The sequence below is a fragment of the Lagenorhynchus albirostris genome, chromosome 7 (assembly GCF_949774975.1).
Source record: "Lagenorhynchus albirostris chromosome 7, mLagAlb1.1, whole genome shotgun sequence".
NCBI lineage: Eukaryota > Metazoa > Chordata > Mammalia > Artiodactyla > Delphinidae > Lagenorhynchus > Lagenorhynchus albirostris.
The window spans coordinates 88613694-88638653 of NC_083101.1; the positions used below are offsets into that span (position 1 = coordinate 88613694).

Below are 24960 nucleotides of genomic sequence, written 5' to 3' on the forward strand. Positions count from 1 at the left end.
TTAGAATCCTATGTAGAATTTAACAAACAAGCCCTGTATTCTGAAATTTGATAGGGTAAAATAACTAGGAAGTCTTGCCAATACTCCAAATGTCTGGAGATAATTTAAGATTTTAAAACTTTACCTCACAGAGATCAGGGGAAAAGTGAGATAAGAATTTTAATTTCTGACAGGGTTCAGATTTGATTTTTAATAAATAAAATATGTGTTTGCAATAGTAATAAGCAGAATAACTGCTGCCATCCATTCATTCACCCATCCAATATTCATAGAATACTTATAGTATGACAAGAACGATGATACAAGACTTATCTCTGATTCTTACAGCAACCCAGCAAGGAGGTCTCCTTTACAGATAAATGTACTGGGGGGCTCAGGAAAGATGAAGTAACTTGCCCAGGAGTCCAAAGTGTGAGAGCGCATTCCCAACCCAGATCTGCTCTATCCCAGTCTGTGATGTTTTTCTCATGCTACCAGGGTCCTCCAGCAACTGGGTTTCTCTTTATTATGTCATAAATAAGCCAAAACTTTTAGTTGTGGATAGTCCTTCATATCCCATAGATCATGTACATAGCAGAGTAGCTTTTACTCAATTTTTATGTTGGGCAGAAACAACATGATTCAAAGACCCTCTTAGTAGAACAACCATTACATCATTGTTGTTTTCTGAAATCTTCCCGCTGGGTTAGGAAAAACATCAGGGATGATGGAAAGTATTAAACACATGAACTGTATCCTGGCCCTGCTGCCTTTGGACCACATCGCCTCAAGCACATCACTTGACCTCTGTGACCCTTAGTTTCCCGACCTGTGATACTTAATTCATAAGGACTGAAAGATTAACAAAGAATCTGTAAAAAACATCATCTGTCTCACAGGATTTCTGTGAAAATCACATGAAATAATAGATGTGAAAGGGCCTAATAAGGGCACAGGCAGCATTATGCTATTCAAATCATGTTCATTTTACTTTTTCTAGAATTCAACTGATTTGTTTTATTACTGAAAGACCCACAATAAAATCTAGAAAGGAAAAAAAAGGCAAACCTATCCAAATGATAGGGTAGTATCTACCTCTAGGAAATGCTTTCGTTTATATTATGTGTTCAAACAGTCTGGCCCATGTGGGGCTGACCGACGAGGGGGTGGTGAGCTCTCAAGCCTGAACCCAGAGGTCCTGCCACTAGCTACTGTGGCTCACAGCGACACAGAGGAGACCTGCCCACTGAGTGGAAGGCTTGTTCAGTTTGGAGTAGGAAATAAAGAAAATACTTCATGTTGGAAGAAAGCAATACATTTAACTGTTCATTAAACAAAACGCTACAATTCTGATGGAGAAATCGTGTGTGGAAGTGCTCTCCTGTCACACAGTTGCAAGCGAGGGCGAGGCTCCACGCCTACCCTTCCCGCCTCTGCATCTGGAAGGTCTGGCCTCCTGAAAAGTGTACACACCTTGTTTGATTAATGGTAGGATATGGAAAAGTAGCTACACAAATAATTCATGGTAGGTTATGGGCTAACAAGCCAAAATTTCACTGAGCCAGGCCTCCCCAGGTCAGCCCCACATTTGGGCAGTTTACTTATTTCTGATAACTAGGTTTATAAGGCCTGCCTTTTCTCTAGACCAGCTGCTTATTTTGGGCAGAGAGCAAGGCTAATTTAAGACTGTCTTCCTAGTGAAAGTACAACACAAGAAGGCATTAAAATTTAAAATTTCACATTCTAATTTAAGTAAAGGCTAAGAAATAGACCCCAAGAACCCAATCTCAGATAAAACCAGTGGCACAAAGGTACGCTGTGGCCACTCCCATTTGCCTTCCGGAATCCAACACCTGACTTATTGGGGTGGACTGGGAAGTCTGCAGGAGGGAATGCTGAGCAGACAGCATCCATCACTCGTCCTTCTGGCTTTACTTGATAGTTGGGTTAATGAGCTTTGGAAAAGAATTGTCTCTATTTCATTTATATCTCTGTCACTGGTTCTCAGAGAGTGGTTCCTTGCTAGGTCTCAGGTTAGAGATACTTCGGGTCAGTTCCTACAGCTGTCTGCTGTGGTCTGTTCATCTGTCCATCAGTCCTGCAAGCCCAGTGAGAAAGAAGGAAACTATCGACATCAATCAATATCATTGCCTTGCTCAGTCAAGCACCCTGCTGAGTGCTAAGCACTAAGGGCTTTCCTTCACAGAGACTGAAATGAACCTACAAAACAGCCCTGTGTCTGCTGTTTCTATGACAGCCAGCTGGTATTATAGCTGAGTAACTTGAAGTTCAAAAGTTACGTATTATACAAACATGTCTTCAAATTCCTGTAACAAATGAATTTGGGAAAATGTACTGTTTTTGCTCTTACACAAATATTTCCCACTCATATATAATTAAATGAAATACAAGTACCTGCCACATTTCTACCTTCTTTTTCACTTCCTCCTTTTCTGCAATCTCATTTAAATTTGCCAGGGCTTTGGCTGCCAGTATTCTCCTCGCTTCAACACTCAAGTCAGAATGTAAAGCCGTGTATGGAGCAACTTCAGACAGGTATTTGCTATCCTGGGTTTCAGGTCCAACCAAGAACTGTGCTTTGGGACTGGACGCACAGTCCACGGGGTGGTGGCAAGTCTCACTGTCCTCCGTAACGGAGCTTGGGCTACAACCACCACGAGTTTCACACTCACAGTGGGACATTTGCTGGTGAGAACAGTTTAGTTCCTTAGGGATATTTGCAAAATTTGGTGTAACTTGTTCCCCAGGGTTGTATGAACCTGAAATACCGGAAGAGAAGGTTCTACTTCGCTGTACTTCCTTTGGAATGTTCGTCCTATGGAAAATTGATGACCTGTCATCTTTGAGTCCTTCCAGGCCTCCCAATTTAGCGTGATTCCAGAAAGAAAATGTACTGCGGACCAGCGTTTCCTTATTTAAATCTAGCTGTGGAGACTGTGGGGAGTAACAATGGCTTATGTGCTTCTGCTCCCTGGGGTTATGGCAAAGCAAGGCCTGGGCAGGCACTGTCCACGGAGTCCTCCCTTGCTCCAGAAATGACTCGGCTCTCTTTAAGTCCGAGTCACTGTAGCTGAGCTGCCTTTTCAGATGAGTCAGGGGCTGAAGGCACTCAACATTCCGCCTCTTCCAAAGAGGGTCAAACTCTTGCTCACTGGAAAGAATCACATCCTGATTCTCAAAATCTGCCACCACTGCACTGGGGGTGAAAGAGTCCGATGCATCACTGTCATGTCTCAGTAACTCTTTATCCAGCTGCATTGTGACCATCTCAGAAACAGTCTTTTCAATTTCAGCAGAGAGGCCAGGTACTTCTGCCACTTCTTCCGTCACTACTGGCCTGTTCTCAGCTAAGTCCAGCAACAATTTGCACACGAGATGGATAATTTTGGGTACATGTTTCAGAAGTCGTGCCTCATAGCCATGAAGCAGATGCCGCTGACGAATGAGATACTGTGCTAAGGTGACAGCATGTGCCTTGGGGTCACAGCAAGAGAATATATTGCGAAGAGGAATCAGAAACTGAGTAAATTCCCTTACACATAGTAGCTGTCCTCGGGTTTGTATGGAATTAGGTCGCTTTGCCCGAACAAATATAATTGCTTGGTCAGCAGTCATTCTTGTTGCAAAAACTAAGTAACATGCTATTAAAACACCTGAACAGTGAAGAAGAGAATATTGATATGAGAAAAGCTTATATTTTTATTTATACTCTTTGGTGATTTAAAATTTGAATATCTGTTAGGAAACCATATAAATACAGAAACATTTTAAGGACAACGATAACTTTTTGTACAGGTGTTCATCTATTTACTAAGTCTATGTGGCAACCCTCCCCTTGACTGAGAACACTTGGTCACCTCTGCACTCCAGGGCAAGCACCAAGAACTGTCACAGTGAAGCTGAGTAGGTGTGGAGTGAGGGGGGATGACTGAGTGTAGAGGGTGATGACTGAATAAACTGATGACCTGGCCCATTGACCGTCATTAATGCCCAGCTCCAACATGGAAGAAAGCCAATCCTGCTTTTCACGCTGAACAGCTCTTAAAAATTTCTATCCAATCAGTCTGTACACTCTGCTTGGAACTTCCCACCCCTGCCATCTTTGACATCAACTGGTGGCACATTCCAGACTGGCATTTTTCCTACTTGGGTATTTTTATCTTTGGCAATTATTCACATTCACAATCTATTTTTTTCTCCTGATGATTCTTATTTAAGACTAAACTAATGCCTAAACTAATATGTATTTTCCTCTAGACCATAACTATTTTTCTATAAGCACTTAATATTAAGGAAAATAGCCTTAACAGTATAAACATTATGTATTCTTGTTAATTAATACTAAATTAAAATGAATAATAAAAAGGCAATAATCAATTAACTCAAATATAAAAGTTAATTAACATCAAGTAAAAGGCAATTCAAAAGACATCTGTGTAAATCACCAAGTTTGTGAATCTCGTTACACGTGAAAATCAGAGCCTCTGAAAAATGCATGTTTTCCTAGTACATGGCAAGGTCCAACCTATCTTTCTCACTAGGACATGGCAGTTCTTTAGGGTAAGTATGAAATATCTGCAGAGCTATCATGTGGAATCCCGAGAACAGTGAGATTTTGGCTCAACCATGAGAGCTGACAGTCTGGGACAGAACTGAGTCTCTACCCTAAAGATGCTCCCCAGAAGGTGGAAGACCCAGTGGTAGGTATATGGGTACACTGTGGACAGAGTCGAGCTCAGGTGTCTGGCTAGATTACATGACAATGAAGATTCCAACTCTTTTTTTTTTTTTTTTTTTTGTGGTACGCGGGCCTCTCACTGCTGTGGCCTCTCCCGTTGTGGAGCACAGGCTCCGGACGCGCATGCTCAGCAGCCATGGCTCACGGGCCCAGCCGCTCCGCGGCATGTGGGATCTTCCCGGACCGGGGCACGAACCCGTGTCCCCTGTGTCGGCAGGCGGACTCTCAACCACTGCGCCACCAGGGAAGCCCAATTCCAACCCTTTTTGTGCCTCAATATCAGTATTGCACTGATATTCTGCAGCATTTTTAAGTAAAATCTTGATTTTTATATAGAATTCTAGGTACAGGTAAGACTCTCCTTTATAAACAAAATCCTTACAGCCATGGGTTTTAAATCATGGCCCTGCCACTTACTTGATGTAGCAAATTAACCTCCTTCAAAACTTACATTGTTGCTAAAGACTTAAAAAGATAGTAGGTGAAACAATGCTTGCTATTTTCATTATTATTTTGGTTAAGGAAAATTACATTTTAAAAAGACACTGCATATTAAAAATAAAATGTTGATTTTTTTCCTTTAAAAAAGAAAATCAGAAAGATCATTTAGCTAGCTTTGGAAATCCACCTATTTATTACTCAATATGATGAGGTTTTAGCACTAAATCATTCAAAAATACTCTTATGAATATATGGTCACTGAAGCTATCTAAGATATTTCAAGTATCTTTTACTGACTTGTTCCATTTGACTTAAAACTTTGATAGGAATCTGAAAACTATCCTCTAGAATTAGGAAATATTCCTAATATGTTTAAACATGTAGAAGGACAATAAAACCACCTCCTAGAATTTACCTGTTCGACCAAGCCCTGCATGACAATGGATAGCTACTTTTCCTTCTTGTAAGGCAAATGTCATCACCTTCACCATATCTAAGATGGTGGTAAGGGATGCTACACCATAATCCTTCCATCCAAAATTGTAGAAGTAAACTGGACAATGAGAAAGAGAACAAGAAGAAAATCAACATACAGGAAAAATACTTGTAAAGACATTTGAAAAAAGTGAGTGAATTTATGAAAAGTATAAAGCTGTAAGGCATGCAGATCTCACTGGATGAGTAGACCTAAAATAATAGGCTTTTTACATTTCCAGTAAATTTACTGTTAACATTTCTTAAAAAGAACATTCTATATTACTTAACACATTTCCTGCTGAAACTCAGTCAGAAAGAATTAAGGAAAAGCAGGATTGCAAATTAAAGTCAATGATCTATGCCAAAATTACTCAACCATGGAGGGAAAGCATGCAACCTTGTTTAGCATGGAAACATGTCTAACTGACTGATAAATGGCATAAGGTAGTACATATAGATTTTCTAACTAGTGGGATAAAAAAGCTAACATACACTTCTTAAAAACAAGTTGTAGATTGTCACATACAGAATCCCTGCATCCTACCCAGGGGCAGAGCTATGCGGTAGGTAAAAGCATGAATGAGTCCTGGGTTCCAATCCTGCTGCCATGTTTAAGCTGTGTGATCTTGGGCAAGTCAGAACTTCCTCAGCCTGTGTGACCTCATGTGTGAAGCAGAACAACTACATTATGTGACTGCTTTAAGGATTAAATGAGATGACAGGTCTGGATACTGTTTATATTAATTATACAGGCATTATTTCTACAAGGTCTCCTCTCAAGTCCCCTCTCACAGGGAAAAAGAAATCTTATACTTTCAACACCAATACCACAGAAGAATGATAGCATTATTTAAAGTCAAAGTTAGCTCATCTTCACTTTTTAGAAGCCCTACTACACTGCTATGCAGTAACTGTTTATTTCCATCACCTTTTTAACCTAAGAGCTGAATAGACAGAAAGTCTCTGAGTTCTGTCCTTGGTAACTCATGGAGAAGAGGATGGAAGGACTTACTGCCAGCCTCCATGAAGGCTTCAGGAAGGTATGTGAAGCCACTTTCTTGTTCCAGAGGGTTCCCACAGCTGGCATGCTCACCAGGACGCTGCAGGTTGATGATACTTTTTATGCCATGGCTTAAAGGAAAAAGAAAAAAAAATCAGTCATATTGGGAGGTAGTGTTAAAAAAATTAACCATTTTTGGCATTAATAAACATTATTAACTACTTTCAAAACCTTAATTGTCTTATTTGAAATAAGTTCTTCACACTCCTGTTGGTAAAATGAAAGCACCTTTCCATTTGAAGTCAAAAGCAATAGAAGAGAAAACACAAGCTGGCTTCTTAAAGTGTGTAAACACGCAACGTTTACCTTCGGAACTGCTCGATGATGCAGTACTTCTCGAGGAGCTCAGTGGATGGGCGTGCCATGGCCAGGATATTATCAGTGACCCTACAGATGGGAGGAGGGACTGGTGATATGCACAAAACTGAGAAAGCAAGATTTCAAGCCCTTACTTTTTCTACGATTTCAACAATGCTATAAGGTAAGAATCTCCTTATACAAATCCGACTTCAATTCTGTATTATGATTAGGGCTCTAAGAAACCCTAGCTTCTTAAATTCCTGGAAAAAATTCCAGGACATTAAGTATTTATGGACTCCAGCAAAGTACTTTCAAGGACTTTCATGAGATTATAGTGGACATGATGGAATGATGGAGAAACCTCAGCTGGCAGCAAAGGACATCCTGGATTAGTTATCCAAAGGTTACTGACTAAATGAGGAGGGCCAGCTGGGAGGCATTTTTAGTTACATAGCTATCTGTACCTCAGTTACCTAATGTATTGAGTGGGGATAATGCCTGCCTCACAAGGTTGGTGTGAGAATTCAATATGATGTGAATGTAAAGACTTTAGCACAAATCCTAGCATGTGGTTATGAATAAATGCTGAGTTATTGTAATTTTGCAAAAAATATGGCTTTGGAGTCAGTCGGACCTGGTTTCAAATGCTGGCTTTTCTACTTTCTAGCTGTGTAGCAAATTACTTATTCCCTCTGGACTTCAATTCCTTCACCAATAAAATGACATTAATGATGCCTACTTAAAGAGTTTTATGAAGATAATAATTTGAGAGTGTTCAGCACCGTGCCTGGCTTTTAACCAAATGGATGTTTACTGAGTGTACAAATGGATAGAGACCCAGTAAATGGCTATCACTCTCACTAGGGCTCTGGCTTCACTCTGTTCTGATTACATTTCTCACCAGTGGCCTAGTGAAAGATACATAAGGTAGACTATTGCAAGTTGTGGGTCACAAGAACCTGAGAGGAGTAACAGAGACATTAGATGAACAGGTCAGGATTCAGAAAGATACTATCCCTCATGCCTGGGGCAATGTCTAAAACTGTTTAACAGGGACCCCCAAAGGTTTGGGACCCCCCAAATTTAATAGCACTTAGTGTAGGATTGAGAGAGATGTAACATGAAAGCAGTAGAGGCGAAAAAAGTTCAGATAGTTTAGTCAACAATAAACCAAAAATATGAACGTGACCTTAAGCTTCATTATTAGAAATTTACTTGTCTGACCACACCTCAGGAATAGTGTCTGCTTTTTCACAACATTCTTCAAGAAAGACAGTGATAAACTAGAACATGATCTGTGGAGAACAACAGTGACAGTGGACCCCAGACTATAGTACTACACATGTATCCAGAAAATCCAATATGACAAAGTACAGGGTTGCAAGTTAGTAAGCTGGTTGACAAATATCTAATTTGTAAATGAATTCTTGCTCTATAAAATGATTCACAAGCAGAGTTCTTTGAATAGTGAATTCCTCTTAGTGCATTCCAAATGTGATTTGGTTTTGAATATCAGAATTTTTTAGAGATATCACTACATCAAAAAAGGTATACTCGACAGCTTACTATTAATAATAAAAGCAGTATGATTCAATAATGAATGAATTACACTTAAATACCATAAACAAAGTAAGCATCTTATATCGTCTACTGAACTGACAACTCGTACCACCTTCTACTGAGGCAGACTGGAAGTGTATGTATTTGTATGAAAATGTATCCTTTTATACAGAATACAGGAACAAAATAAAAACGAGGCTAAAGCTTACCTGTATGAAACTGAAAAACTACCTATGTACCTCATAATTTCTCAAATTTATAGTTGAACATTTAAATTATTTTTAGCAATTTCTGAAATTTAAGAGCTATCTAGTTACCATTTCTTTAAGATACTTTACATACAGCATTCCATTCAATTAAAAAAAAAACCCTATAGGGTTGGTTTCATTATTTCCATTTTACAGATCAGGAAACTGTGGCTCCGACTGCCTGTGTGAGTAGACCAAGATCACACAGCTTGTCAAGTGGCAAAGCCAGGGATGGAGGTGAGGTTCTCTGATTTCAGAACCCCACATTCCTTCTTCTACAGCCCAATGCCTCCTGGTCATCTCCTACACGTCCATTCTATTTTCCCACTTAGGAGTTGGTGGGAGCTACCAAAGACAGACAGAATCACTTACCAGGATGAGTAGACCCCCTTAATAGCTTGCTCCTGTTCACTCCAGCGAGCTGCATTTTCATACTTGCAAGCTTTGCCACCACATGCCATGGAACAGGCCATATGTCCAGGAATGACATGCCGTAAACGCTCTCCAACTTTTGTATACTTTGGTGTTGGACGTCCTGAATTTCCTAGAACATGCAAAGGGACGATTCAAAATCCTACTCTCTGAACAGAATAGTAACATGGGAAACAGCTTCCATTTTCTCTCAGGATTGTAGATGACAAGCTGGTGCTAAGTCCCCTTCACTTTGTCAGGAATAAAACTGTTTCCCTTTCGTGTAAGTACACTATCCTTTACTACAGAAAAGGCTTTTGCACACAATAATCTCCACATGTCATACTGGTAATGAAAAGGAAGAAACTGTAAAAGCAGATCTTCTACAAGGGAATGAGTTTTGTGCAAAAACTACATTTTTAATGAAAAAACATAAAACATTCAATCATTTTTATCTCCTATTACATGTCTACTGAATCTCTTAGCATAACAGACAATAAAAAGTATAATGCAGGATTAATTGTCAAAAATTTAAAAAGTATCAACACAGTATAACCTCTTCACAGTTCTTATATTTAAACTCAAAGCTGTGGCAATCTTTAAGTAGAAAAGGAGCTTTACTTTTTCTCTCGGGGCAAGTTGGGTTTCTCTCAGCACAGCTGACGGAGGACATGGCCACCATCACCTGGAGAGAGGATGACGAGAGCATCTTGGCAGTGGAGCTGCGCCGCCCCTGCTGCAGTCGCACCATGGGGTCGGAGGCAGAGTGTCGTCGGCCCTGGAAAAAGGAGCTGAGGAATGGCACAGCAGAAAGCCTCCGGGGTGGATCCTGCATGGCGCTGGGCTTCCAGGAGGGAAGAGCTGGAGGCAAGATGTCAGCGCCAGCCTGCTCCATGATGAAGTTACACTGAAACATGAGCATCACTCTGCGTGATCTAACCGCCATTCAGGATAGGCTGACTTGTTTCCATAGTGACAAACAAAGAAACTACTGATTCCCACTCAGATCTGTACAAGCAAAATCCCATATGAATGGATTGTTTTGAACAGACTGTTCAAATATAAGGAAGAATAACATGTATTTTAAATAGATTATACTTAAAATGTGACTTTTCTATTGTTTCTCAAACACATTTTAAAAGATCTGACTGCTCAAAGAATTACATCTAAAATACTGTAATGAATTTAGAAAAATGTCTTTCTGATGTAAACACACACATATTAAAATATTTAAATTTTGTTATTCCTTTCATATCTATTCTTTGAACAGTTTGAAAAATATTCTCTTTCTACTGCTCTCTGGAACAGGGCTGATAAAAAGTTAATTGTAACAAAGTGAGAGAGTGGCATGGACATATATACACTACTAAATGTAAAACAGATAGCTAGTGGGACGCAGCACAGGGAGATCAGCTCGGTGCTTTGTGACCACCTAGAGGGGTGGGATAAGGAGGGTGGGAGGGAGACGCAAGAGGGAGGGGATATGGGGTATATGTATAGCTGATTCACTTCGTTAAACAGCAGAAAGTAACACAACGTTGTAAAGCAATTATACTCCAATAAAGATGTTAAAAAAAAGTTAATTGTAATAAAGTGGGATATACTAGATACCTCTAACACTATTAAAACACCATTTAATTTTTCAAAATAAAAAGAAAAAACGATTTTTTAATAGAACTATTAAAGAAATGCTTGGCTAGAACAAATAAAGACATCTGTAGGGCTGATATATTAATCAAAAGACATTTATATTCATATTCTTATTTTCAGAATGTGAAAACCCAATTCTTGGTTATTGCATAGTAATAGTAGTCATAACTATAGCCCTCAAAAACTCAAAGACACAATTCTGTGCCTTTTGTTGCTGACTATGGGGAAAAGAAAAGCTTCAGTAATGTCTTGGCAGAGGCATAGGAAGAAAATTCACTAAGTATCACATTTTTTAAAGGAACTGGATGAGGGGGAGGTTGCAACTTGATGATCAAGGATATAAAGAACACAGAAACTATAACAACCACCAACTGTCTGCCTCCTCTCTTGTTAATGTCAAGCTGCACACCCTAACCCCCACCCCCGTGTCTCTCTCCCTCTGTCTCTCCAAATGGTATTTCAGCCATGTGCAGGTGGAAACAGTCTACTGTCATAGATAGGGTTCTTCTTTGTTTTGTTCTGTTTTATTTTAACAATTAATAATGCTTTAAAGCATGCTCCTTTTAAAACACAGCCCCCATCTCCCCAAATGGATGTGCTTTGTCAAATAAGACAGAGTAGCTCAATTTGGTGCCCAAATTCCTACGAGTATAGCATCCTGCCCCTGTTATTTTGCATACAGCAATGGAAAAGAATTCCTTTTAACATATCTAACCCAGAAGGCACAGCTTCCACACAGTTTTACAGGAAAGGAAAGAGTAGAGGATGCGGTGTGGAAGGCAAGTTGGAACCTGATGGCAAGAGACCCTAAATGCTCAAACTAAGGGGTCTGAGTCTGCTATCTGGGGAACAGGGAGTCTGACTCAAGTTTCTTAGTGTTAACATTCCCTGTAAAGATAGGGCCGGGAGCCAAGGACTGGGGGCCTGCTGGGACTGTGACTGTGTGAACGGAGCTAAGCATGGAAACAAGACAGTACAGGGGCAGACACTGCACTGGGTGCTGAGACTTCAAGCCTAAGTGAGCAGCAGCAAGATACTGAAGCAGGTAAATATGGAAGTCCATGAGAAGAAGGTGCGAGAGAAAATCCGGCAGGCAAGTTCCATCTGAGATGAAAGGCATGTGAGGCAGCAACTAGGAGGTCTCAACCAGTGAGTAGGAAATGCGTGATCTGTGCAGCTCTAAGGACATCCACAGAGGAGAGTCCAAGTGACTCTGTTCTCAACAGTTCTGAAAATGAGAATGAATTTGATGAGGATAGGACTTGTCTGGACCAAGCTAAGGAACGAAAGGTTTATGTATTAAAATACAATGTCTTACAGATGTGTGAAACAAGAAGTGTGAGGATATGTAACTAAACTGACCCACAAAATGAATAAAATAACTATTTTCAAAAAGAATACAAAAAGAGACCAATTTGGTACAAGTTCTAATATCTTTTATTTCATGAATTAGAAGATAATCCCTATAAAGTCATGGCATGATTGTTTTTCGGCAACATTCTGTGAACAAAAATGTGGTTATGTGGAGATGTGGATTTCTGAGGTCAAGGAGTTTGGCACAATAGCCTAAAAATCAATTTAAAAATTTAAATTGGGGTGAATTATAGATTTCTAATGATGAATTTTTCAGACTTTTAGAAATAACGTTTTAATATTTATTTAAATTACCAATAGGGAAAAAAGAGAAGCCTTATCTTTAGATAGAAGGAGGAACAAGACTATTTTATTTTCTATTTCATGTATTATATAAGATGGAAGTATTTTAGAGTAAGAGTAATTCTATGAAGGGCCATACTTTCAACAGAAACTAAAAAGTAAAGAACTGAGTTATTTGTAGTGAGGTGGATGGACCTAGAGTCTGTCATACAGAGTGAAGTAAGTCAGAATGAGAAAAACAAGTACCGAATGCTAACACATATATATGGAATCTAAAAAAAAAAAAATGTTAGATGAACCTAGGGCCAGGACATGAGTAAAGACACAGACATAGAGAACGGACTTGAGGACACGGGGAGGGGGAAGTGTAAGCTAGAACAAAATGAAAGAGTGCATGGACTTATAAATACTACCAAATGTAAAATAGATAGCTAGTGGGAAGCAGCCGCATAGCATGGGGACAGCTCGGTGCTTTGTGACCACCTAGAGGGGTGTGGGATAGGGAGAGTGGGAGGGAGATGCAAGAGGGAGAAGATATGGGGATATATGATACGTATAGCTGATTCACTTTGTTATAAAGCAGAAACTAGCAGAAACTAACACAACATTGTAAAGCAATTATACTCCAATAAAGATGTTACCAAAAAAAAGGTAAAGAAACTTTTTTTCTGGCAACCACAGAGAAAGTCTATAGAACCTCGTTATTATAAGCTACATTCACCTCTCTGCTCTCCTTCCCTCCTTCCTCCATAGTTATAACTTGAGGCCACAAGAAACAACACTACTGTTGTTTCTCCACTTGCCTGTTAACAGGATCTATATTTTCCTTCTCCGACAAAGTGTTTCTCTAAATACATAAGGAAAAAAATATCAGTTTTCTATATTCCATGAATATAAAATCATAGGGGACCCTGCCTCATTACTATTTTTACCCTTTTTCTTCCAAATATGCTATCTCTAAAACAAAATCAGCCTCCAAGAAAAAGTAGGAAAACAAAAGATAATCCCCATGACCATTCCTATACTCCCCCCTAAGATGCTGTCATCATCAATGCATAAAAGACCCCTCTCAAAGCATAAAGAATATGGGTGCTGCACTCTAAACACAACAATATCTTTGTGGCCAATGGCCTGTTTGTAGGTAGGCAATCAGACCTTCCCAAATTCAGAATAATATTTAAGGAACCAAATGAGATACTGGTCACTGCAAATGTGAAATTAAGCACAGTAAACAATAAAGAAACCTACTTAAGTTACTTATGAGGCCTTGGTCTTTTCCTCTTTAATTTCTACATGTGGGTGGTTAGAGCACTAAAGAGTCTAAAGAGATGTGGAGCCTCAAGAACTGGTAATTCCCTTTTATACTCAAGAAAGGACTAATAACTTCCTATTTAAACAAACTCATGCAACAATAGGCCCAAGAATGCAGTGGGAGATGGAGGTCCATCTGGGCTCAGTCCTAAGTCAATACAGGAGTCATTTCCAGGAACTGGAAATGGACTAGAATGCTGACTTTACAGCTTCTTGTTTTCCACTTTTTGTGACAGGAGGCTCACTTCTCACAAGGCAACTAACTATTCAACTGTTTGACAGCTCAAGATGTTTTCTAATGTTGAGTCAAAATCCATTTCTCTGTAAACATTGGTCCTGGTTCTTCCTTCTAAAAATTAAAAATAAAGCATCTCCTTGACTTGCAATGTTTTCAAATATCTGAAGACAGAACTCCTCTAAGTCTTCCCCTATTCAGGTCAAATCTTCTTAATTTTTCAAACATTCCTAGTATATGTCATTGTTTCCAGATCCTTCACTGTAATTCCCCTTCTTCAGAGAGCCCTCCCTCTCCCCTTTACAGCTAAACTTCTAAAAAAGTTGACTTCATTTGCCATTTCCATTTGTCACCTTCTCGTCCTCAATCTATTCAACTCTGGTCTCTGTCTTCAGCATCCACTGAAAATTGATCTTGCTAAGGTCTCTGATGCCTTTTTATAGTTTCTGTCTTATTTTGACTGCTTAGCACATTTAACACAGTTCAACAATTTAGTTTTTTTTTTATTAACAACTTTATTGGAGTATAATTGCTCTACGATGGTGTGTTAGCTCCTGCTTTATAACAAAGTGAATCAGTTATACATATACATATATCCCCATGTCTCTTCCCTCTTGCGTCTCCCTCCCTCCCACCCTCCCTATCCCACTCCTCTAGGTGGTCACAAAGCACTGAGCTGATCTCACTGTGCTATGTGGCTGCTTTCCACTACCTATCTATTTTACGTTTGGTAGTGTATATATGTCCATGCCACTCTCTCACTTTATCACAGCTTACCCTTCCCCCTCCCCATACCCTCAGGTCCATTCTCTAGTACGTCTATGTCCATATTCCAGTCTTGCCCCTAGGTTCTTCATGACAATTTCTTTTTTTTTTAGATTCCATATATATGTGTTAGCATAAGGTATGTTTTTCTCTTACTGACTTACTTCACTCTGTATGACACACTCACTGTAAATACCTCAATTTTGTTTCTTTTTATGGCTGAGTAAAATTCCATTGTATATATGTGCCACATCTTCTTTATCCATTCATCTGTTGATGGACACTTAGATTGTTTCCATGTCCTGGCTATTGTATATAGAGCTGCAATGAACATTGTGGTACATGTATTTTTTGAATTATGGTTTTCTCAGGGTATATGCCCAGTAGTGGGATTGCTGGGTCGTATGGTAGTTCTATTTATAGTTCTTTAAGGAACCTCCATACTGTTCTCCATAGTGGCTGTATCAATTTACACTCCCACCAACAGTGCAAGAGGGTTCCCTTTTCTCCACAGCCTCTTCAGCATTTATTGTAGATTTTTTGATGATGGCCATTCTGACTGGTGTGAGATGATATCTCATTGTAGTTTTGATTGGCATTTCTCTAATTAATGATGTTGAGCATTCTTTCATGTGTTTGTTGGCAATCTGTATATCTTCTTTGGAGAAATGTCTATTTAGCTCTTCTGCCCATTTTGGGATTGGGTTGTTTGTTTTTTTGATATTGAGCTGCATGAGCTCCTTGTAAATTTTGGAGATTAATCCTTTGTCAGTTGCTTCACTTGCAAATATTTTCTCCCATTCTAAGGGTTGTCTTTTTGTCTTCTTTATGGTTTCCTTTGCTGTGCAAAAGCTTTTAAGTTTCATTAGGTCCCATTTGTTTATTTTTGTTTTCATTTCCATTTCTCTAGGAGGTGGATCAAAAGGGATCTTGCTGTGATTTACGACATGGAGTGTTCTGCCTATGTTTTCCTCTAAGAGTTTAATAGTGTCTGGCCTTACATTTAGGTCTTTGAGTTTATTTTTGTGTATGGTACTAGGGAGTGTTCTAATTTCATTCTTTTACATGTAGCTGTCCAGTTTTCCCAGCACCACTTATTGAAGAGGCTGTCCTTTCTCCACTGTATAGTCTTGCCTCCTTCATCAAAGAAAAGGTGACCATATGTGCATGGGCTTATCTCTGGGCTTTCTATCCTGCTCCATTCATCTATATTTCTGTTTTTGTGCCAGTACCATACTATCTTAATTACTGTAGCTTTGTAGTAAAGTCTGAAGTCAGGAAGCCTGATTCCTCCAGCTCCGTTTTTCTTTCTCAAGATGGTTTTGGCTATTCAGGGTCTTTTGTGTTTCCATACACATTGTGAAATTTTTTGTTCTAGTTCCCTGAAAAATGCCAGTGGTAGTTTGATAGGGATTGCACTGAATCTGTAGATTGCTTTGGGTAGTACAGTCATTTTCACAATGTTGATTCTTTCAATCCAAGAACATGGTATATCTCTCCATCTATTTGTTTCATCTTTAATTTTTTTCATCAGTGTTTTATAATTTTCTGCATACAGGTCTTCTGTCTCCTTAGGTAGGTTTATTACTAGATATTTTTTTCTTTTTGTTGCAATGGTAAATGGAAGTGTTTTCTTGATTTCACTTTCAGATTTTTCATCCTTAGTTTATAGGAATGCCAGAGATTTCTGTGCATTAATTTTGTATCCTGCTACTTTACCAAATTCATTGATTAGCTCTAGTAGCTTTCTGGTAGCATCTTTAGGATTCATTTTGTATAGTATCATGTCATCTGTAAACAGTGACAGCTTTACTTCTTCTTTTCCAATTTGGATTCCTTTTATACCTTTTTCTTCTCTGATTGCTGTGGCTAAAACTTCCAAAACTATGTTGAATAAGAGTGGTGAGAGTGGGCAACCTTGTCTTGTTCTTGACCTTAGTGGAAATGGTTTCAGTTTTTCACCATTGAGGATGATGTTGGCTGTGGGTTTGTCATATATGGCCTTTATTATGTTGAGGTAAGTTCCCTCTATGCCTACTTTCTGCAGGGTTTTTATCATAAATGGGTGTTGAATTTTGTCGAAAGCTTTCTCTGCATCTATTGAGATGATCATATGGTTTTTCTCCTTCAATTTGTTAATATGGTGTATCACACTGATTGATTTGCGTATATTGAAGAATCCTTGCATTCCTGGGATTACACCCCACTTGATCATGGTGTATGATCCTTTTAATGTGCTGTTGGATTCTGTTTGCTAGTATGTTGTTGAGGATTTTTGCATCTATGCTCACCAGTGATATTGGCCTGTAGTTTTCATTCCTTGTGACATCTTTGTCTGGTTTTGGTATCAAGGTGATGGTGGCCTCATAGAATGAGTTTGGCAGTGTTCCTCCCTCTGCTATATTTTGGAAGCGTTTGAGAAGGATAGGTGTTAGCTCTTCTCTAAATGTTTGACAGAATTCACCTGTGAGACATCTGGTCCTGGGCTTTTGCTTGTTGGAAGATTTTTAATCACAGTTTCAATTTCACTGCTTGTGACTGGTCTGTTCATATTTTCTATTTCTTCCTGGTTCAGTATTGGCAGGTTGTGCATTTCTAAGAATTTGTCCATTTCTTCCAGGTTGTCCATTTTATTGGCATAGAGTTGCTTGTAGTAATCTCTCATGATCCTTTGTATTTCTGCAGTGTCAGTTGTTACTTCTCCTTTTTCATTTATAATTCTATTGACTTGTCTTCTCCTTTGTTTTCCTGATGAGTCTGGCTAATGGTTTATCAATTTTGTTTATCTTCTCAAAGAACCAGCTTTTAGTTTTATTGATCTTTGCTATCGTTTCCTTCATTTCCTTTTCATTTATTTCTGATCTGATCTTTATGATTTCTTTCCTTCTGCTAACTTTGCGGATTTTTGTTCTTTCTCTAATTGCTTTAGGTGTAAGGTTAGGTTGTTTATTTGAGATGTTTCTTGTTTCTTAAGGTAGGCTTGTATTGCTATAAACTTCCCTCTTAGAACTGCTTTTGCTGCATCCCATAGGTTTTGGGTCATCGTGTTTTCATTGTGATTTGTTTCTGGGTATTTTTTGATTTCCTCTTTGATTTCTTCAGTGATCTCTTGGTTATTAAGTAGTGTATTGTTTAGCCTCCATGTGTTTGTATTTTTTACAGATCTTTTCCTGTAATTGATATCTAGTCTCATAGCGTTGTGGTCAGAAAACATACTTGATATGATTTCAATTTTCTAAAATTTACCAAGGCTTGATTTGTGACCCACCCAAGATATGGTCTATCCTGGAGAATGTTCCATGAGCACTTGAGAAGAAAGTGTATTCTGTTGTCTTTGATTATGTCCTATAAATATCAATTAAGTCCATTTTGTTTAATGTATCATTTGAAGCTTGTGTTTCCTTATTTATATTTTCATTTTGGATGATCTGTCCACTGGTGAAAGTGGGATGTTAAAGTCCCCTACTATGATGTTTCTGTCGATTTCCCCTTTTATGGCTGTTAGTATTTGCCTTATGTATTGAGGTGCTCCTATGTTGGGTGCATAAATATTTACAATTGCTATATCTTCCTTGTTAAACTGATCCCTTGATCATTATATAGTTTCCTTCTTTGTGCCTTGTAATAGTCTTTGTTCTAAAGTGTATTTTGTCTGATATGAGAATTGCTACTCCAGCTCTCGTTTGATTTCCATTTGCATGGAATATCTTTTTCCATCCCCTCACTTTCAGTCTGTATGTGTCCCTAGGTCTGAAGTGGGTTTCTTGTAGACAGCATATATACGGGTTTTGTTGTCATATCCATTCAGCCAGTCTATGTCTTTTAGTTAGAGCATGTAATCCATTTACATTTAAGGTAATTATCAATATGTATGTTTCTATTACCATTTTCTTAATTGTTTTGGGTTTGTTATTGTAGGTCTTTTCCTTCTCTTGTGTTTCCTGCCTAGAGAAATTCCTTTAGTATTTGTTATAAAGCTGGTTTGTGGTGCTGAATTCTCTTAGCTTTTGCTTGTCTGTAAAGGTTTTAATTTCTCCATCAAATCTGAATGAGATCCTTGCTGGGTAGAGGAATCTTGGTTGTAGGCTCTTCCCCTTCATCTCTTTAAATATGTCCTGCCACTCCCTTATGGCTTGCAGAGTTTCTGCTGAAAGATCAGCTGTTAACCTCATGGGGATGCCCTTGTATATTATTTGTTGTTTTTTCCTTGCTGCTTTTAATATTTTTTCTTTGTATTTAATTTTGGATAGTTTGATTAATATGTGTCTTGGAGTGTTTGTCTTTGGATTTATCCTGTATGGGACTCTCTGTGCTGCCTGGACTTGATTAACTATTTCCCTTCCCATATTAGGGAAGTTTCCAACTATAATCTCTTCAAATATTTTCTCAGTCCCTTTCTTTTTCTCTTCTTCTTTTGGGACCCCTATAATTCGCATGTTGTTGCATTTAATGTTGTCCCAGAGGCCTCTGAGACTGTCCTCAATTCTTTTCATTTTCTTTCTTTATTCTGCTCTGCAGTAGTTATTTCCACTGTTTTATCTTCCAGGTCAGTTGTCCATTTTTCTGCCTCAGTTATTCTGCTATTGATTCCTTCTAGAGAATTATTAATTTCATTTATTGTGTTGTTCATCATTGTTTGTTTGCTCTTTAGTTCTTCTAGGTCCTTGTTAAACATTTCTTGTATTTTCTCCATTTTATTTCCAAGATTTTGGATATCTTTACTATCATTATTCTGAATTCTTTTTCAGGTAGAATGCCTATTTCCTCTTCATTTGTTCGGTCTGGTGGGTTTTTACCTTGCTCATTCATCTGTTGTGTGTTTCTCTGTGTTCTCATTTTGCTTAACTTACTGTGTTTGGGGTTTCTTTTTCGCAGGCTGCAAGTTTGTAGTTCCCATTGTTTTTGGTGTCTGTCTCCATTGGCTAAGGTTGGTTCAGTGGGTTGTGTAGGCTTCCTGGTGGAGGGGACTAGTGCCTATGTTCTGTTGGATGAGGCTGGATATTTTCTTTCTGGTGGGCAGGTTCACGCCTGGTGGTGTGTTTTGAGGTGTCTGTGGCCTTATGATTTTAGGCAGCCTCTCTGCTAATGGGTGTGGTTGTGTTCCTGTCTTGTTAGTTGTTTGGCATAGGGTGTCCAGCACTGGAGCTTCCTGGTCATTGAGTGGAGCTGGGTCTTGGTGTTAAGATGGAGATCTCTGGGAGATTTTCACCGTTTGAAATTATGTGGAGCTGGGAGGTCTCCTGTGGAGCAATGTCCTGAATGTGGCTCTCCCACCTCTGAGGCACAGCCCTGACACCTGTCTGGAGCACCAAAAGCCTGTCATCCACATGGCTCAGAATAAGAAGGATAAAAACAAGAGAAAGAAAGAAGGAAATAAAATAAAAAAGTTATTAAAATAAAAAAATATTTAAAAAATTTTTTTAAAGTAATAAATAAAAAACAAAGAAGAGAGCAACGAAACCAAAAAACAAATCCACCAATGATAACAAGCCCTAAAAACTATACAAAAAAACAGGAAAAAAGGACAGACAGACCCCTGCAACAAATGGTAAAAGCAAAGCTATACAGACAAAATCACACACAGAAGCATACACATACACACTCACAAAAAGAGGAAAAGGGGAAAAAAAATATATATATATATATATCGTTGCTCCCAAAGTCCACCTCCTCAATTTGGGATGATTCGTTGCCTATTCAGGTATTCCACAGATACAGGGTACATCAAGTTGATCACAGAGATTTAATCCGCTGCTCCTGAGGCTGCTGGGAGAGATTTCCCTTTCTCTTCTTTGTTCGCACAGCTCCTGGGGTTCAGCTTTGGACTAGGCCCCACCTCTGCGTGTAGGTTGCCTGAGTGCATCTGTTCTTCACTCAGACAGGACAGGGTTAAAGGAGCAGCTGATTCGTGGGCTTTGGCTCACTCAGGCTGGCGGGAGGGAGGTGTACGGAGTTCGGGGCGAGTCTGCAGCAGCAGAGGTCAATGTGACGTTGCAACAGCATGAGGCGCGCCGTGTGTTCTCCCGGGGAAGCTGTCCCTGGATCACGGGACCCTGGTAGTGGTGGGCTGCACAGGCTCCCAGGAGGGCAGGTGTGGATAGTGACCTGCGCTTGCACACAGGCTTCTTGGTGGCTGCAGCAGCAGCCTTAGCGTCTCATGCCCATCTCTGGGGTCTGTGCTGATAGTCGCCCGCCTCTGGAGCTCCTTGAAGTGGTGCTCTTAATCCCCTCTCCTCACACACCAGGAAACAAAGAGGGAAGAAAAAGTTTCTTGCCTCCTCGGTAGCTCCAGACTTTTCCCGGACTCCCTCCCAGCTAGCTGTGGTACACTACCCCCTTCAGGCTGTGTTCATGCAGTCAACCCCAGTCCTCTCTCTGGGATCTGACCTCCGAAGAACGAGCCTCAGCTCCCAGCCCCCAACTGTCTCGGTGGGTGAGCAGACAAGCCTCTTGGGCTGGTGAGTACTGGCTGGCACAGATCCTGTGTGTGGGAATCTCTCCGCTTTGCCCTCCGCATCCCTGTTGCTGCGCTGTCCTCCGTGGCTCCGATGCTTCCCTCCTCCGCCACCCGCAGTCTCCGCCCACGGAGGGGCTTTCTAGTATGTGGAAATCTTTCCTCCTTCACAGCTCCCTCCCACTGGTGTAGGTCCCATCCCTATTCTTTTGTCTCTGTTTTTTCTTTTGCCCTACCCAGGTACGTGGGGAGTTTCTTGCCTTTTGGTAGGTCTGAGGTCTTTTGCCAGCATTCAGTAGGTGTTCTGTAGGGGTTGTTTCACGTGTAGATGTATTTCTGATGTTTTTGTGGGAGGGAAGGTGATCTCCATGTCTTACTCTTCTGCCATCTTGAAGCTCCCTCCACCTAAGATTTAGTTTTAATTTTTAAAAAATTTTGGAGAGGATTTTATTTTTTTTTGAGCAATATCAAACTTACAGAAAAGTTATAAGTATAAGACCAAGACTATTGTTTCTTGAACCATTTGAGAATAACCTGCAGACATACTGCCCCATTACTCTAAATAACTTAGTATATATTTCCCATAAACAAAGACATTCTCTAAAATTCCCTGAAATCAGAAAATTGATTGATACATTATTAGTTGACCACTATTCCTCAGACCTCACTCAAGCTTCACTGATTATCTCAATGTTCCTTATGGTAAAATCATACTACACAATGTTCAGAATCACACACTGAATTTTAGTTGTTCCCTCATTTATTTCCCTTTAGAACAAGTTCCTCAGTCTTTCCTTGATATTGATGCCTTTGACTTTTGAAGAGTATAGGCTAGTTATTTTGTACAACATCTCTCAATTTGGGTGTGTCCGCTTCCTCATAATTAGATCCAATAAGTCCTGGTGTTTATTGGTAAATAATAATATTTAGAAACCAAGTCCAGATGCTAGGTGTGCTCATTACTGTTAACAGTGTTGTTGCTAGCAGGCCCTCTCAGTGGACACAACTAAAGAATATGTGCACTATATACATGCATACACACACACATCACACATTTAAATTAATATTTACATATGCATGCATATATGTTGAAAACTTATTTGAGTTCACCCTGACATTATCAGTTCCAATCCAAGAGCACAGGTTTCCTCCTAATATCCCCCTTTCCATAATTATAACTCCCTTCTCTGATGGTGAGAACCCTGCTATTATCCTTTACTTCTCTGACTAGTCCCCCTCTATGTGACCAATCTCCCCTCACTGCTGACGGCCCCCCTTACCTAAGTGGATGCCTCCCTTCCTCCAACTGAACTCTAAGATCCTGAGCTAGGCTGCTGTTGCCACCCACATGTGTGGATGTCTCCTCACTCTGCTTGTGTTCTGATACACTATGAGGGGTCACTCTGCCATGAGGAACTCTCCTAACCTCATTTGAGCTCTGACACCTATTCTAACACCCAGGAATCAGGTCAGCCTCCCACATGATATCATCCTGCTCAGGAATCATGACTGCCAGGCTGCCCCCCTATATGGATCCGCCTCACCCTGTTTGGCTTCCAGTGCTGCAGCCTTACTCACCCTCTGGTGTGGATGCCTACTTTTTATGGTCCCACCCAGTGGCTTTTGGACTGTTCAATTCAGGAAGGGAAGGAAAAAGATGAGGAAGAGAAAGCTCCTTCCTTTTTTCCCTTGTTAATGGTGGCAAAATACACATAACATAAAATTTACTATTTTAACCATTTTTAAGTGTACAGTGCAGTAGCATTACATACATTCAGATTGTTGTGCAACCATCACCACCAACCACCTCCAGAATTTTTTCATTTTCCCAAACTGAAACTGTATACCCTCTAAACACTAAGTCCCCATTTCTCTCTTGCCCTAGTTCCTTGCAACCACCATTGCGCTTTCTGTCTCTAAGAACTTGACATTCTAGGTACCTCATGTAAGTGGAACCAAATAATTATTTTTGTCTTTTTGTGACTGGCTTATTTCACACAGCTTAATGTCTTCAAAGTTCATCCATATTGTAGCATGTGCAGAATTTCCTTCCTTTCTAAGGCTGAATAATATCCCTTTGTACGTACATGCCATATTTTATCCATTAATCTATTCATGGACGTTCAGGTTGTTTCCAACTTTCGGTTAGTGTGAATGCTGCTATAAATATGGGTGTACAAATATCTGCTCAAGTCCCTGATTTCAATTCTTTTGGTATATACCCAGAAGTGAAATTGCTGGATCATATGGTAATTCTATTTTTAATTTTTTGAGGAACTACCATACTGTTTTCAATAGTGGCTGTACCACTTACACTACCAGTAATACAGTAATATACTAGAGTTCCAATTTCTCAACATCCTTGACAACAATCACTTCTGTGCTTTTGATAATAACCATCCTAATGGATATGTAGTTGTATCTCACTGTGGTTTTGATTTGCATTTTCTAATAGTTAATAATGTTGAGCATCTTTTCATGGTTATTGGACATCTCTTTTCATGAGAACAGTCTATTCAAGTCCTTTGTCTGTTTTTGAATAGGGTTGTTTGTTTGTGGTTGAGTTTTAGGAGTTCTGTATAATTCTGGATATTAGTCCCTTGTTAGATACATGATTTGCAAATAGTTTCACCCATTCTGTAGGATGACTCTTCATTCTGTTGATAGTGTCTTTTGATGAACAAAAGTTTTAAGTTTTGATGAAGTCCAATTTATCTATGTTTTTCTTCTGTCACCTGTGCTTTGGTGTCATAATCAAGAAATCATTACGAAATCCAATGTTATGAAGATTTTCCCCTTATTTTGTTCTAAGAGTTTATACATTGAGCTCTTATGTTTAGGTCTTTTTTAAAAATTGAAGTACAGTTGATTTACAATTTTGTGTTAATTTCAGATGTACAGCAAATTGATTCAATTTTATATATACTTATATATGTTAATATAAAACTATTCAAATTTGTATGTTAACATATATATATTTTTTTCTTTTTCAGATTAGGTTATTACAAGATATTTGTAATAGGTTATTACAAGATATTACAGTTCCCTGTGCTATACAGCAGGTCCTTGTTGTTTATCTATTTTATATATAGTAGTATGTATTTGTTAAGCCCAAACTCCTAATTTATAACTTCCTACTTTCCCCTTCGGTACACTAACAAGGTAATTTTCTATGTGAGTCTGTTTCTGTGAGTCTGTTTCTGTTTTGTAAATTGTAATTGTTTATTTGTATCATTTCTTTAGATTCCACATATAAGTGGTATAATGTGATATTTGTCTTTCATTGTCTGACTTCACTTAGCATGATAATCTCTAGGTCCATTCATTGCTGCAAATGGCAATATTTCATTCGTTTGTATGTTTGAGTAATATTCCACTGTGTGTGTGTGTGTGTGTGTGTGTGTGTGTGTGTATACATATACTGCATCTTCTTTACCTATTCATCTGTGAATGGATACTCAGGTTGCTTCCATGTTTTGGCTATTGTAAAGAGTGCTGTAATGAACATTGGGGTGCATGTATCTTTTTGAATTAGAGTTTCATCTTTTCCTGATATATGCCCAGGAGTGGGATTGCTGGATCATGTGGGAACTCTATTTTTAGTTTTTTAAGGAATCTCCATACTGTTTTCCACAGTGGCTGCACCAATTTACA

At 39.2% G+C, this 24960-nt stretch overlaps 1 protein-coding gene across 1 annotated transcript in view; it reads right to left on the reverse strand.

The window, feature by feature from the left end:
* The window catches only part of PTPDC1 (protein tyrosine phosphatase domain containing 1), an 89916-nt gene that overhangs the window by 8148 nt on the left and 56808 nt on the right, over positions 1-24960 (reverse strand). Inside the window, exons 3-7 of the mRNA XM_060153552.1 lie at positions 9197-9368; positions 7023-7103; positions 6669-6787; positions 5595-5732; positions 2395-3653 (exon numbers count right to left, since the gene is read on the reverse strand). Of these exons, the coding sequence (XP_060009535.1) occupies positions 2395-3653; positions 5595-5732; positions 6669-6787; positions 7023-7103; positions 9197-9368 (1769 nt within the window). The remainder of the gene's footprint in view (positions 1-2394; positions 3654-5594; positions 5733-6668; positions 6788-7022; positions 7104-9196; positions 9369-24960) is intronic.